The 16,828-nt window shown below is 37.1% G+C and overlaps 1 protein-coding gene across 1 annotated transcript; it reads left to right on the top strand.

Annotated features, from left to right (window-relative positions):
- The first annotated feature begins 498 nt into the window (after positions 1–498).
- septin5b (septin 5b) lies at positions 499–16,099 on the top strand. The gene is made up of 12 exons (XM_062032049.1): positions 499–541; positions 605–672; positions 5,616–5,706; positions 5,841–5,927; positions 7,030–7,153; positions 9,783–9,917; positions 12,468–12,585; positions 12,656–12,751; positions 12,807–12,903; positions 12,969–13,104; positions 13,161–13,257; positions 13,325–16,099. Exons 1-12 carry the CDS (start codon positions 499–501, stop codon positions 13,385–13,387), a joined length of 1,155 nt encoding a protein of 384 aa, XP_061888033.1. The 3' UTR covers positions 13,388–16,099.
- Positions 16,100–16,828: the final 729 nt, after the last annotated feature.

Below are 16,828 nucleotides of genomic sequence, written 5' to 3'. Positions count from 1 at the left end.
CTTGATGTCCATACCCCCCCCCCACCCCACCCCCCCTCCACACTCCTGATTGTAAATAATGTAAATAATTCAATGTGATTATCTTGTGTGATGACTGTATTATGATGATAGTATATATGATAGTATATATCTGTATCATGAATCAATTTAAGTGGACCCCGACTTAAACAAGTTGAAAAACTTATTCGGGTGTTACCATTTAGTGGTCAATTGTACGGAATATGTACTTCACTGTGCAACCTACTAATAAAAGTCTCAATCAATCAATCAATCAATCAATCATGTTCACACGCAGTCTTCTGCGTCCCGGTGGCGCCCCCTGCTGGTGTGAGTAAGAAGTGCACCCCCCCACACACAAAGACCCATCCGTGGCGGAAATCACGGCCGCTTCCGTCTGATTCCTGCACGGCTGTTTGTCCTCCTTTCTTCAGCACCTGTACGGGACGCGTGCGCGCGCGTTGAGGGACACGCACCCGCACGTCGTTGTTCTCGCACAGCATGGCGGCAAACCGGTGCACGAGGAGCCACGCGCAGCGCACAGGTGAGACGCCCCCCACCCCCACCTGTGATTGACCCCTTTGTGATGCTTCTCTTCTTTTCTTTTGTACCCCTCTCCCGTCTTCTGCTGACGTCACTGAATGTTCCGGAACGTGCCGCCAACAAGACGCTGAGGTAAACACTGTGTGCGTGTGCGTGTGCGTGTGTCAGTATTCGTGTTAAACGTCTTTGTTTCCTCCATTAGAAATATGTCTTCATCCTCCTGTAGCAGACATGTTGGCTCTCTTGCATCCTCACTGTTAGCATGTCAGCAAACATTTCATTTATAGGATAAAAAAATATTGGAAAAAAAAAATACAATTTAGACCCACGCACCCCACAACTACAGTACATCCTCTGTGTGTGTGTGTGTGTGTGTGTGTGTGTGTGTGTGTGTGTGTGTGTGAGAGAGAGAGAGAGAGTGGGTGTGTGTGTGTGTGTGTGTGTGTGTGTGTGTGAGAGAGAGAGAGAGAGAGTGGGTGTGGGTGTGTGTGTGTGTGAGAGAGAGAGAGAGAGAGAGAGAGTGGGTGTGCACACAAAAAGAGTAAAGTCAATATGTAACCCAAACAAGAAACTTTCCCCTTCAGGCTGTTGCAATGCATGATGGGAACAATTCTCTTTTCTTTCTTTCTTTGGATGTATGTCACGCTTATGCATTAGCAACATGTTATAACTACAGTGTAAATATGTAAGTAATGACAATATTTGTTATTTCAATCATTTACTCAATATGTATGAAATACAGTAATATTTATAGCTACAGTGTAAATATGTAGTTTATGACATTATTTAATATACTGTATTATTCAAATAATTTACTCAATATAATATCAATTAATATTTATAACTACATGTAATTTAGGACATTTCATATGTATTTAAATATACTCAATATAATAATATAAATTATATACATTAATATTTATAACCTAAATATGTAATTTTTTACATTTGGTACTGTATTTTTTAAATCTACTCAATATGAAATATATGCAGCAATATTTATAACTACAGCATAAATATGTATTTTTTTTACATTCTTTGATACTGTTTTGTTCAAATCTATAACAATAACATACCTTATATTGAGTAATATTTATGACTTATAAACATTTAATATATGACATTCTTTGATACTGTGTTATTTAAATTATGTACTTATTATAATAAAAATATATTGAGTAATATTTATAACTACAATGTAAATATGTAATTTATGACATTTAGTACTGTATTACTCAATATAATATAAATTAATATTTATAACTACAGTACACATGTAATTTATGACATTTCATAGTTATTTCAATATACTCAATACAATAATATAAATTATATACATTTTTATAACTAAAATATGTAATTTTTGACATTTGATACTGTATTTTTTAAATCTACTCAATATGAAATGTATGCAGCGATATTTATAACTACAATATAAATATGTATTTTTTTTTACATTCTTTGATACTGTTTTGTTCAAATCTATAACAATAACATACCTTATATTGAGTAATATTTGTGACTTCTAAACATTTAATATATGACATTCTTTGATACTGTGTTATTTAAATTATGTACTTATTATAATAATAAAAATGTATTGAGTAATATTTATAACTACAGTGTAAATATGTAATTTATGACATTTAGTACTGTATTGAAGTGAAGTGAATTCTATTTATATAGCGCTTTTTCTCTAGTGACTCAAAGCGCTTTACATAGTGAAAGCCAATATCTAAGTTACATTCAAACCAGTGTGGGTGGCACTGGGAGCAGGTGGGTAAAGTGTCTTGCCCAAGGACACAACGGCAGTGACTAGGATGGCGGAAGTGGGGATCGATCCTGGAACCCTTAAGTTGCTGGCACGGCCGCTCTACCAACCGAGCTATACCGCCCCCTGTATTATTCAAATAATTTACTCAATATAATTTATATTAATATTTATAACTACAGTACACATGTAATTTATGACATTTCATAGTTATTTAAATATACTGAATACAATAATATAAATTATATAAATTTTTATAACTGAAATATGTAATTTTTGACATTATTTGATACTGTTTTGTTCAAATCTATAACAACAACATACCTTATATTGAGTAATATTTATGACTTATAAACATTTAATATATGACATTCTTTGATACTGTGTTATTTAAATTATGTACTTATTATAATAAAAATATATTGAGTAATATTTATAACTACAATGTAAATATGTAATTTATGACATTTAGTACTGTATTATTCAAATAATTTACTCAATATAATATATATTAATATTTATAACTACAGTACACATGTAATTTATGACATTTCATAGTTATTTAAATATCCTCAATATAATAATATAAATTATATACATTTTATAACTAAAATATGTAATTTTTGACATTATTTGATACTGTATTTTTTTTAAATAATCTATTCAATATGAAATATAAGCAGCAATATTCATAACTACAGTATAAATATGTAATTTTTTACATTCTTTGATACTGTTTTGTTCAAATCTATAACAATAACATACCTTATATTGAGTAATATTTATGACTTATAAACATTTAATATATGACATTCTTTGATACTGTGTTATTTAAATTATGTACTTATTATAATAAAAATATATTGAGTAATATTTATAACTGCAATATAAATATGTAATTTATGACATTTAGTATTGTATTATTCAAATAATTTACTCAATATAATATAAATTAATATTTATAACTACAGTACACATGTAATTTATGACATTTCATAGTTATTTAAATATACTCAATATAATAATATAAATTATATAAATTTTTATAACTAAAATATGTAATGTTTGACATTATTTGATACTGTATTTTTAAAATAATCTACTCAATATGAAATATAAGCAGCAATATTTATAACTACAGTATAAATATGTAATTTTTTACATTCTTTGATACTGTTTTGTTCAAATCTATAACAATAACATACCTTATATTGAGTAATATTTGTGACTTCTAAACATTTAATATATGACATTCTTTGATACTGTGTTATTTAAATTATGTACTTATTATAATAATAAAAATGTATTGAGTAATATTTATAACTACAGTGTAAATATGTAATTTATGACATTTAGTACTGTATTGAAGTGAAGTGAATTCTATTTATATAGCGCTTTTTCTCTAGTGACTCAAAGCGCTTTACATAGTGAAAGCCAATATCTAAGTTACATTCAAACCAGTGTGGGTGGCACTGGGAGCAGGTGGGTAAAGTGTCTTGCCCAAGGACACAACGGCAGTGACTAGGATGGCGGAAGTGGGGATCGATCCTGGAACCCTTAAGTTGCTGGCACGGCCACTCTACCAACCGAGCTATACCGCCCCTGTACTATTCAAATAATTTACTCAATATAATTTATATTAATATTTATAACTACAGTACACATGTAATTTATGACATTTCATAGTTATTTAAATATACTCAATACAATAATATAAATTATATACATTTTTATAACTAAAATATGTAATTTTTGACATTATTTGATGCTGTATTTTTAAAATAATCTACTCAATATGAAATATAAGCAGCAATATTTATAACTACAGTATAAATATGTAATTTTTTACATTCTTTGATACTGTTTTGTTCAAATCTATAACAATAACATACCTTATATTGAGTAATATTTGTCACTTATAAACATTTAATATATGACATTCTTTGATACTGTGTTATTTAAATTATGTACTTATTATAATAATAAAAATATATTGAGTAATATTTAAAACTACAGTGTATGTAATTTATGACATTATTTAATACTGTATTATTCAAATAATTTACTCAATATAATATAAATTAATATTTAAAGCTACAGTACACATATAATTGATGACATTTCATACTGTTATTTAAATATACTAAATATAATAATATAAATTATATACATTAATATTTATAATTTAAATATTTAATTTTTGACATTATTTGACACTGTATTTTGTAAGTAATCTACTCAATATGAAATATATGCAGCAATATTTGTAACTACAGTATAAATATGTAATTCTTTTTACATTCTTTGATACTGTTTTGTTCAAATCTATAACAATAACATACCTTATATTGAGTAATATTTATGACTTATAAAAATGTATATATGACATTCTTTGATACTGTGTTATTGAAATTATAATACAAATATATTGAGTAATATTTATGACTACAGTGTAAATATGTAATTTATGACATTATTTAACACTGTATTATTTAACATTTTACTCATAATAATAATATGAATCAATATTTACAACTACAGTACACATGTAATTTATGACATTATTTCATACTGTGTTATTTATATAACCTTCTCAATATATAATAATATAAATTATATACATCAATATTTGTAACTTTAATATGTCATTTTTGACATTATTCGATACTGTATTTTTTAAGTAATCTACTCAATATAATGGTAAACTAAATTATATACAGTAATATTTTTGACTACAGTATAAATATGTAATTTTTGACATTCTTTGATACTGTGTTATTTAAATAATTGATAACAATATCATTTTATTGAGTAATATTTATGATTACAGTATAAATATGTAATTTGACCATCTTTTATACTGTTATTTAAATTATGTACTTAATATAATAAAATAAATTATATACATCAATATTTATAACTACAGTATAAATATGTAATTTATGACATTATTTCATACTGTGTTATTTAAATATTATACTAAATATAGTAATAATATGAATTATATACATCAATATTTATAACTTAAACATGACATTTTTTCTGACATTATTTGATACTGTATTTTTTTAAATAATCTACTCAATATAATGGTAAAATAAATTATATACAGTAATATTTACAACTACATAATGTAATTTATGACATTATTTGATACTGTGTTATTTAAACAATCTACTCAATATAATAATAATATAAATAATATACAGTAATATCAATGTGGTGTGTGTGTGTGTGTGTGTGTGTGTGTGTGTGTGTGTGCGTGTGTGCGTGTGTGTGTGTGTGTGTGTGTGTGTGTTTGTAGGAAAAAGAGTATGTGGGTTTCGCCTCGTTACCCAAACAACTGAACAGGAAATTTGTGAAGAAAGGATTTGACTTCACACTCATGGTGGCTGGTGAGTCTTCTTCTGGTCCACTCAGTCTTCCCCTTTAATATTACGCCTCCTTCGTGTGTGTGTGTGGGTGTGTTTGTTTGTGTGTGTGTGTGTGTGTGTGTGTGTGTGTGTGTGTGTGTGTGTGTGTGTTTTAGGTGAATCAGGTCTTGGTAAATCCACACTGGTTAACAGTTTGTTCCTCACTGATCTTCACAAAGACAGAAAACTTCTCAATGCTGAAGGTGAGTCCATAACTTGATGATTTGAACTGCTGACACTATGTCCCAATACTTTCGTCAAGGGGTGCCCAAAGTGAGGCCCGGGGGCCAAATTTGGCCCGTCTAGTCATTTGATTTGACCTCCCAAATGTAATACATATTCCCACTGACCTTTTAAGCAGACCAAATGTCTCATCTGATATTGATATCACATTTTGGTCCATTATCATCATTAAAAAGTATCGGCTTGCATCTAAACTTTCCAATAAAAGTTTGACTACAAGCAGTCCTGCAGCGTGTTTACTTGTGCAAAGCTGGGCAGACATTTAACATCTAAATGTCTTCCAATATGCACATAATGTTGGTCTTTTCTGGTATTTTACAGGTAAACATGGTAGGTAGCTCCACAACAGCTAAGCACACAATAGCACACAAGCTAGATGTACGTAACAAGTGTCCTTACTTGGACAATATAGTAGTCTAAACAGCACATTAGTCATGTTGGAAGCAGATCAGAATCATATCCATATTTAAGTGTTACTTCTTTCTAAACTCCTATAGTCATATAAAGAATAGCTAGTATTCTTCCTTCTTTTGAGTCTCATAGTAAGGTGTCGGCCTTCTAGATTGGAATGTGTCAGAGTAGAGATAACTCGGAGTAGTCTAAACAAAGGGAGTGGGGGCGAGGGACAGAGGGAAGATCACGGGACTTCCGGGGGTTTGAGGGGAGACCGATCTGGACCGGGCTGGGGAACGCTGGTGTGCTAGATTGGTCTCACGTTTGTCCTCTAAGCTTGGAGAATAAACCACAAAATACCAACTACTGCCTGTTGATTGAATATAAACATCAGCTTATTGCCATAAAAAGAATCTGGGAGAGACTAGCAATTTGAATTCCCCATTGGAGGAATGCTGGTCAACGCAACAGTCAATATAAACAACTATTAACTATTTATCTTTGCACGTACAAAGTCTCCAAGGCAGAAAGTGTGTTAAAAAGTACCCAGTAACAAACGTGTCCGCATCATTCAGTTTACTCTGTCATGGGCTCAATTTAATCATTTTTTGTGATGATTTGAACTATTTGGATTCAAAATATCGTGTGTGTGTGTGTGTGCGTGTGCAGAGCGCATCCATCAGACGGTGAACATCATCAAGCACACGGTGGACATCGAGGAGGAAGGCGTGAAGCTGAGGCTCACCATCGTGGACACGCCAGGCTTTGGCGACGCCGTCAACAACACTGACTGGTGCGTGCGGTCGTGCATGTGACCTCGTGCACGTGACACATGTTTACAGACGGGAGGTATGCACGACGTACAGTAGGATGTACGGTGGACAATATTCTGCGAGCCGCACTCCCGGCGAGCAGGTTAAAGCTAATGCTACTTTAGTTAGCGCGTTGCTGCAGGAGCCACCAGGACTTCCTGCTACAATGGCCCCAAACCTTTGGCCTCCAAGGGCCAAAGTGAAAATGTGCAGCAATTTCATGCATGAAATAGGCCAAAATTTGCTATATTTAGTAGCAATAACAGTGATGGATGACAACGAGCTAGCCTTGTGAAAGTGCCATCAATGATTGTGTGAACATTGAGGGCGTCACAAACTTTTTCACTTCCGATACGATACTGATATTGATCCGACCCAACATCAGCAGGAAATATACATGTTTGTACTATTTTGTAGTGGGGAATGTTGGAAAAGGTTTGAAGTAGTGAAACTAGTCAAACAGAGAACAATAGTAGGTATGAAAAACACTAACCTATTATTGACCGTCTGTAATCCGTCTTAATGATCACAAAAAATTATTAAATTGAGCTCATGGCAGAGTAAACTGAATGATGCGGACACGTTTGTTACTGGATACTTTTCCAATAAGCTTCTGCCTTGGAGACTTTGTACGTGCAAAGATAAATAATTAATAGTTGTTTATATTGACAAATCCGGCGCTCCCAGTCTGTGGAACGCTCTCCCTGACCACCTGAGGGCACCACAGACTGTGGATGCTTTTAAAAAAAGGCTTAATAACCCTTCTTTTTAAGAAAGCCTTTTTTTAGATATAGGCATATTAGTTTTAGCTATTTGGCTCTTCTAGTTTTTATTTTTATTATCTTTTTATTTTATATTTTATTTTTATTTTTTTTAATACACTGTAGCACTTTGAGGTTGATAACTCAATGTAAAGTGCTTTTTACAAATAAAATATATTATTATTATTATTATTATTACAAATGTGCTGTTTAGACTAGGGATGTCCGATAATATCGGCCTGCCGATATTATCGGCCGATAAATGCGTTAAAATGTAATATCGGAAATTATCGGTATCGTTTTTTTTATTATCTGTATCGTTTTTTTGGGTTTTTTTGGTTGTTTTTTTTTAATTAAATCAACATAAAAAACACACGATACACTTAAAATTAGTGCACCAACCCAAAAAAACCTCCCTCCCCCCATTTCTTTCTGTTATCAATATTCTGGTTCCTACATTATATATCAATATATATCAATACAGTCTGCAAGGGATACAGTCCGTAAGCACACATGATTGTGCGTGCTGCTGCTCCACTAATAGTACTAACCTTTAACAGTTAATTTTACTCATTTTCATTCATTACTAGTTTCTATGTAACTGTTTTTATATTGTTTTACTTTCTTTTTTATTCAAGAAAATGTTTTTAATTTAGTTATCTTATTTTATAATTTTTTTTTAAAAGTACCTTATCTTCACCATACATGGTTGTCCAAATTAGGCATAATAATGTGTTAATTCCACGACTGCATATATCGGTTGATATCGGTATCGGTTGATATCGGTATCGGTAATTAAAGAGTTGGACAATATCGGATATCGGCAAAAAGCCATTATCGGACATCCCTAGTTTAGACCAGTGGTCCCCAACCACCGGGCCGGACCGATTGGTACCGGGCCGCACAAGAAATTAAAAAAAAATAAAAAATTTTTTTTTTTATGAAATCAACATAAAAAACACAATATATATGAATATAGATCAATACAGTCTGCAGGGATACAGTCCGTAAGCACACATGATTGTATTTATTTATGTAAAAAAAAAAATTAAAAACTTTTTTTTTTTTTTTTTTTTTTTTTTTAAGTACACCCCCCCACCGGTCCGTGGGACAAATTTTCAAGCGTTGACCGGTCCGCAGCTACAAAAAGGTTGGGGACCACTGGTTTAGACTACTATATTGTCCAAGTAAGGACACTTGTTACGTACATCTAGCTTGTGCGCTATTGTGTGCTCAGCTGTTGTGTAGCTACCTACCATGTTTACCTGTAAAATACCAGAAAAGACCAACATTATGTGCATATTGGAGGACATTTAGATGTTTACTGGCTGCCCAGCTTTGCACAAGTGAACACGCTGCAGGACTGCTGGTAGTCAAACTTTTCGATACTTGTTTTTTAATGATGATTATGGGCCGAAATGTGATATCAATATCAGACGGGGACACCCCTAGTCAGCTTAAAAGGTCAGTGGGAATATGTATTACATTTGGGGGGATCAAATCAAATGACTAGACGGGCCAAATTTGGCCCCCGAGCCTCACTTTGGGCACCCCTTGACAAAAGTATTGGGACATACAACCTCCTGTCAGTAGATGAATAGAAAGGCGACTATTCTGTGGACCAAAATACTTCTCAAGTCATTTAGTTGCCAAAAAGACACGTTTTGTTTGACATTTACTGGATGCGTCCCATTACATTTGTCTATGCATGTATGTAAGGTAAGGTAAGGTAAGGTCAGCCTGTAGTGATGTTTACTGGCAACAGGGGGTGCTATTACCTTTTATCTTATTATGTACGCACATGATAACGTGTGTGTGTGTGTGTGTGTGTGTGTGTGTGTGTGTGTAGCTGGAAGCCGGTGTGCGAGTACGTGGACAAGCAGTTTGAGCAGTATTTCCGTGACGAGAGCGGCGTGAACAGGAAGAAGATTGAAGACAACCGCGTGAACTGCTGCCTCTACTTCCTGCCTCCTTTCGGACACGGGTAACGACCTCACACCTCGCTTTTGCGTCGCCGTGGAGACGCCGGGTTCACGCTTTAGGATAACAATGTACATCTTTTGCACCGCGAGCGTGGTACTTGCGCAGTATCTCCTTTCAGCTGCTTCTCCCGTCAAACACACCACCTGCAGCTTATTCATATTTTCATGGATAAATGTCTCCCGTTTAGATATTATTCTTACATTAAACAAATTCTTAAAAAATGGTATTGGAATTTGGACAAGTATATTTTTTCTCTGTGGATTTCCTTACATGGGAATTGACTGTTGTGATGTCATCTTTAACCACTAGATGTCAGTGTTTACACTTTTCATGAACTATAACGCTGGTTCTAAACTTTGTGTTGTGGAAATTCAAATGCTAAATCATCAACAACTTTGACAAGGCAAACCAGAAACCATATTTATGTGCATACTATACTTACGAGCTTAAATGGTTCTGTGACGGAGCTCTTACCTCAAAGCACTTGTATCTCAAATCAACAATTCCCATTGAAATTAATTTGAATCAATTTAATTTGTGATTCCCCCACCCACAAAAAAAAATCTCAGCACAATTTCAACATGTAGCATTGCCTTTTAAAAATAAAACACACACTTTTAGATAATAATATTGTATAAAACAACTACTCAGTGGCTTAGTGGTTAGAGTGTCCGCCCTGAGATGGGTAGGTTGTGAGTTCAAACCCCGGCCGAGTCATACCAAAGACTATAAAAATGGGAGCCATTACCTCCCTGCTTGGCACTCAGCATCAAGGGTTGGAATTGGGGGTTAAATCACCAAAAATGATTCCCGGGCGCGGCCACCGCTGCTGCTCACTGCTCCCCTCACCTCCCAGGGGGTGAACAAGGGGATGGGTCAAATGCAGAAGACACATTTCCCCACACCTAGTGTGTGTGACAATCATCGGTACTTTAAATGTAACTCTAATCCTCAAATTTGTTAAAAAAAAATGTGCCTCTCCAAGTACCACCATTAAAACACAGTAGCATAGTAGGCCTAAGTATTCATTAAAAACAAGGCAGAGGTTTTATTTAACAAGTATATTAGATATTTTGGCCACTGTAACATTACACACCGTTTGAACAGTAACACTGTGTTTGAACATAGGAAAATAAAACACTGTCCTTTAATCAGGTGCTTCTTTGGCGTACCACTGGTGGTCCGCATACCACAGTTTGAGTATTATTATAATAATAATAATGTGGTACTTCCACGGTGTCTCCTTTCGGCTGTTTCTCTGTCAAATACACCATCTGCAGCTCGTCCATATTTTCATGAAACATGTTGTGCTTTGGGCAGCACGGTGGCACAGGGGTTATTGCATGTGCCTCACAATACGAAGGTCCTGAGTTCAATACCGGGCTCGGGATCTTTATGTGAGGAGTTTGCATGTTCTCCCCGTGACTGCGTGGGTTCCCTCCCACCTCCAAAGACATGCACCTGGGGATAGGCCCCTCCCACCTCCAAAGACATGCACCTGGGGATAGGCCCCTCCCACCTCCAAAGACATGTTCACATGTTGCACAATGAGATGTAAACATGGGATAAAGTGTACATTGCTGTAACTTTCTGTTTGTAAAATATATATTTTTTATAAGTATTTCTTTAATATAATAATAGCATTTCATGATTAATGTTTATAAATTAAGATTCTTAATAAATGACACTAGAATAAGCACACATTTGATTGGTAAATCATAGTGTAACGACCTGGAATTACACATTATGTGTGGTGTTGGAGTTGTCCGACTTTTTGAGTGGCTGTAAACGCATCACTGGCTATTATGGCATTATGGGCAGCACGGTGGTACAGTGGTTAGTGCATGTGCCTCACAATACGAAGGTCCTGAGTAGTCCCGAGTTTAATCCTGGCCTCGGGATCTTTCTGTGTGGACTTTGCATGTTCTCCCCGTGACTGCGTGGGTTCCCTCCGGCTTCCTCCCACCTCCAAAGACATGCACCTGGGGATAGGCCCCTCCCACCTCCAAAGACATGCACCTGGGGATAGGCCCCTCCCACCTCCAAAGACATGCACCTGGGGATAGGCCCCTCCCACCTCCAAAGACATGCACCTGGGGATAGGCCCCTCCCACCTCCAAAGACATGCACCTGGGGCTAGGCCCCTCCCACCTCCAAAGACATGCACCTGGGAATAGGCCCCTCCCACCTCCAAAGACATGCACCTGGGGATAGGCCCCTCCCACCTCCAAAGACATGCACCTGGGGATAGGTTGATTGGCAACACTAAATGGTCCCTAGTGTGTGAATGTTGTCTGTCTATCTGTGTTGGCCCTGCGATGAGGTGGCGACTTGTCCAGGGTGTACCCCGCCTTCCGTCCGAATGCAGCTGAGATAGGCTCCAGCACCCCCCGCGACCCCAAAAGGGACAAGCGGTAGAAAATGGATGGATGGATATTGTGCTTCGATACGGTGCAGTGAAACGCTCGGGTCACGTTTCCGATGTATTTCTTTAATTCAATGACAATCGTCCACTTCTTCCTCCTCGGGTGACGTGGCGGCGGCCCCGCAGGCTGCGCCCGGTGGACGTGGCGTTCATGAGGGCGCTGCAGGAGAAGGTCAGCGTGGTCCCCCTGATCGCCAAGGCCGACGTCCTCACGCCGAGCGAGACCAAAGCGCTCAAGGGCAAGGTGAGCGCCGCCGCCGCCGTCCTCTGACCCCACGCTAGCATTGGCACGCTAATGTGAGGTTTTGTCCCAGCTGAGGGACGAGATGGACGCGCACGACGTCAGAGTCTACCAGTTCCTCCACGGCGACTCGGACGACGGCGACGACTCCAGGCAGAAAGACCTGAAGGTGAGCCCCCGCCCTCAACCTCACCTTTCACCTTTGACCCTGTGTGTGCGTGCAGGACAGCATGCCCTTCGCCGTAATTGGCAGCAACACCATGGTGGAGGTCAGAGGTCAGCGGCTGCGAGGGAGGACGTACCCCTGGGGCTTCGTGGAGGGTGAGACCACGCCCACACATTACCTGGGACCGCCCCCGTATTGACATGGCGTGTTTGTTGTGCAGTGGAGAACCCGCGTCACTGCGACTTCGCCCAGCTGAGGAGCATGCTGATCCAGACGCACATGCACGACCTGAAGGACCTGACCTCGGACCTCCACTACGAGACCTTCAGAGAACGCCACATCAGCAACATGAGCAGGTGAGCAGGCGGAGAGAAGAGCCCGCTCGACGCGCTGACACTCCGTCACGTTGCAGCAAGATGGAGGCGGAGCGGCGGGCGGAGAGCCCACTCCCGTCGTCGGCCGCGTTGGACCCGGAGACGGACAAAGCCATCCAGAAGAAGGACGAGCAGGTGAGCGGCGGAGGTTTTTTTGCGTTGGATGGGCGGAGACGCTAACAGGTGCGCTCGCTGTGTGCAGCTGAGGAGGATGCAGCAGATGCTGCAGAAGATGCAGCAGCAGATGCACGAGCAGGACCTCTGACCTCCAGCAACACCACCCAGTAACACCACAGACATCTTATAAGCTGCTGTGACGCGAGGAATTGGGCCGCCATCTTGAAGTGGTGATGAGGAGCCGGCGAGCAGCCTAAACTGGCAGTTGACAGGTAGAAATCAAAGATGGTGTTCAGCCTTTTCCTGCTCAAATGAGCGGACTGTTGAAAATAGGAATTAGAGGATTACTTTTCACAAGTAAGATTTAACATTAACGTACTATTGGTTGTATTTCGTGAAAATAATATTAGCACAGAGTTGAGAAGGAGCAAACATCTTCAAAAGTACTGAAATCGTAGCCGCTAGCAAACAAGAGTATGACCATAATATAACTGCTTGTCAATGAAATTAATTACATTTAAAAATGTCACACTTGAATAACAAAGTTGAAATAAATGATGAAGATAAAGATTGTAAAAGCCAACAGGGGTAAAAGTTAGAACCACAGTCTGCAAACCTATGGTGGCATCATGCCTTCAGTGTGCATATTGTATACACACTACCGTTCAAAAGTTTGGGGTCACATTGAAATGTCCTTATTTTTGAAGGAAAAGCACTGTACTTTTCAATGAAGATAACTTTAAACTAGTCTTAACTTGAAAGAAATACACTCTATACATTGCTAATGTGGTAAATGACTATTCTAGCTGCAAATGTCTGCTTTTTGGTGCAATATCTACATAGGTGTATAGAGGCCCATTTCCAGCAACTATCACTCCAGTGTTCTAATGGTACAATGTGTTTGCTCATTGGCTCAGAAGGCTCATTGATGATTAGAAAACCCTTGTGCAATCATGTTCACACATCTGAAAACACTTTAGCTCGTTGCAGAAGCTACAAAACTGACCTTCCTTTGAGCAGATTGAGTTTCTGGAGCATCACATTTGTGGGGTCAATGAAACGCTCAAAATGGCCAGAAAAAGAGAACTTTCATCTGAAACTCGACAGTCTATTCTTGTTCGTAGAAATGAAGGCTATTCCACAAAATTGTTTGGGTGACCCCAAACTTTTGAACGGTAGTGTAGTTCTCTGCAAACCTATGAAATGTTCTATTTTGTCTTCATTATTTTGTCAGAATGCTTCATTTGTATGTGAAAATCACAAAGAAATCTTCTGGGGGAGGATGACCCCCCTACCGGGGTTTGGTTTACAAACTTTCAGCCCCACCTAAAACAAAATTCACCAGCCGCCACTGATTATGATGCATTCTCATTTTAGGCAAAGTATAAGACAATACTCTCTTAACAGTATAATTGTAACCAGGAATAAGTCTTCAAGTAACAATATTTAAATACTAACATTGTTGGGTAAATAGAATTTGGTTTTATTCTGAATCCAGTGAAACAGATTGGTGGTTTTAACTGATATAAAGACTTTCAGGTGTTTATATATGTTTATGTTGAAGTATTTGGCAGACGCTTTTATCCAAAGCGACATACATAAAAAATACATATAAAACAATCACTGTAAACATGATCATTTAAGGGAAGAATGTAATACAAAATATCAATACAAAGTGTCAAGACAGAATAAACTCTCTGCTGCTGCAGCAACAGAGATACAGTCTATAGATATGTAAATATCTAATGTATTCATAAATTGTTTATGTAGGATACAAGCATGTTTATATAACCTAATCATATTGTTTATTCAATTTAAAAATAGCTGACCGTTTTTTCCCCCTTCTCTGGGATTATATTCCCAGTTTTGATCTTGGACGTCTGGTCATTTATGGCAAATAAGAATATTCTATTACTGTTAAGCAAACTATGAATAATAAAACATGTGTCCTTTATCATAGCTACACGTATGATTAAAAAAGCGTGTGAAAATCAGTGGTATTCAGTGAGGTAAGATGAATTAAGTGCGCTGACAGTTCATTGCTCCCGCCAAATGAATTGCACTGAGTGGAGCAGATCACCACTCCAAGATGGCGGCCCCGCGTCTCGTCAGCAGTAGCTCTCCATGCTGTGTCTACTTATAAGATGTCTATGGGTAAAACACTCTTAGCTTAGCTTTGCTGAACTCTGTTACTTTTATTGATGACTTTTTCTACCTTTATATTTCCAGACTACTCCTCCGAGCATGCATTGCTTTGTGTACAATCAGACATCAGCAAATGAACATTTTGTTTAGTACACAACTATTAATCACTAATAAAGAAGAAGTACTACACTACGAGTACATTGTCGTGTACGCTTATACTTTATATGAAATCAATTAAGCGGAAACGGTCGCTTGTAGTTGTTCGTCTTAATTTGGTAACTTCCGCCCTGCGAATCCGGTGGATTTATGGAAAAGAAGGAATCCATGTTTATCTTTGCGCTCTTTCACTTGACCTGACCTGTCGGTTTCTTCTTAAACTTTGCTCAAACGTTGAAGAAAATCTCCATTTAATTGTCTGCAGCATGTGTATGCATCCCGGAGACGAGGTCGGCGAATTCTGACACCATGTTGTAAAACGCTTGTACTTTATATGATATCAATAAAGCGGAGACGGTCGATTGTAGTTGTTGGTCTTTATTTGGTAACTTCCGCCCTGCCTCCCACACCGCGCATGCGCGCAGGCATCGCTCTCTGCCCATATATTACATACACAACTATAATCTGTGTCTTTATTACCAATCAGACACTGAATTTAAGTACCTGAATGTATTGCCTTTGAATTTTGTCAACTGAATTATGCTGACAATTTCATTGAATAAAAATGTGTGAGCAAAATTTGTGTTTTAAAGTCCGATGTGTAAAAATTCACAATATAAAAGTTCAGTGCTGCCATAGTCGTTGCTTCAGAACACATGACTCACTTCCGGTAAATTAAGACTAAAGCAATCGAGCCTTGATCGGAACAAGCCAATGAGGTGTCAAGTTCGAAGTCACGTGACACGAAAAAAAGCTGGTTAATGCCGCTTCTTAACGCTTATTACGACATGATACATATTTCTGGGACAGTTCTGAGACAAGATCGATTGCTTTTGTCTTAATTTACCGCAAGTGGATCTCCTGTACTCAATTTTTCTCCACTAAATTTGTACACACAAAATAGTAAAACACAATATTTTGACAAACGGATTTCAAAAACACAATCGTGTATTCAATGAAATGAGTCAGTATAATTTGATGCAACAAAAGATTCAGTTCACAAAATTCACACGCAAGAAATTCACTGTCCAAAAAAATGCAGTCGAGACACAAATTCACCTCCATACAACACAACTACTGTACAAACTACACAACTACCACACTACACTGCTAAACAACTAAAGTACTTGTTAATGTAAAGTAGACATATCATGTTCAAATAGACACAAATAAAAAAATGAATGGAGGTATTGGAAGTATATTTTTTCTCTGTGGAATTTCTAACATGGGAATTGATTGTTGTGATGTCATCTTTAACCACTAGATGTCAGTGTTTACGCTGTTCATG

Source organism: Entelurus aequoreus, linkage group LG21 (assembly GCF_033978785.1).
Source record: "Entelurus aequoreus isolate RoL-2023_Sb linkage group LG21, RoL_Eaeq_v1.1, whole genome shotgun sequence".
NCBI lineage: Eukaryota > Metazoa > Chordata > Actinopteri > Syngnathiformes > Syngnathidae > Entelurus > Entelurus aequoreus.
The sequence above is the reverse complement of the archived record's forward strand: the minus strand, read 5'-3'. Positions and strand labels throughout refer to the sequence as shown.

Excerpts from the sequence above, each read along its gene's own strand:
- septin5b (XM_062032049.1), top strand. The coding sequence starts at position 499 with ATGGCGGCAAACCGGTGCACGAGGAGCCACGCGCAGCGCACAG. Across the intron at positions 673-5,615 it reads GCCGCCAACAAGACGCTGAG|GAAAAAGAGTATGTGGGTTT; the intron begins GTAAACACTGTG and ends GTGTGTTTGTAG. Across the intron at positions 5,707-5,840 it reads CTTCACACTCATGGTGGCTG|GTGAATCAGGTCTTGGTAAA; the intron begins GTGAGTCTTCTT and ends TGTGTGTTTTAG.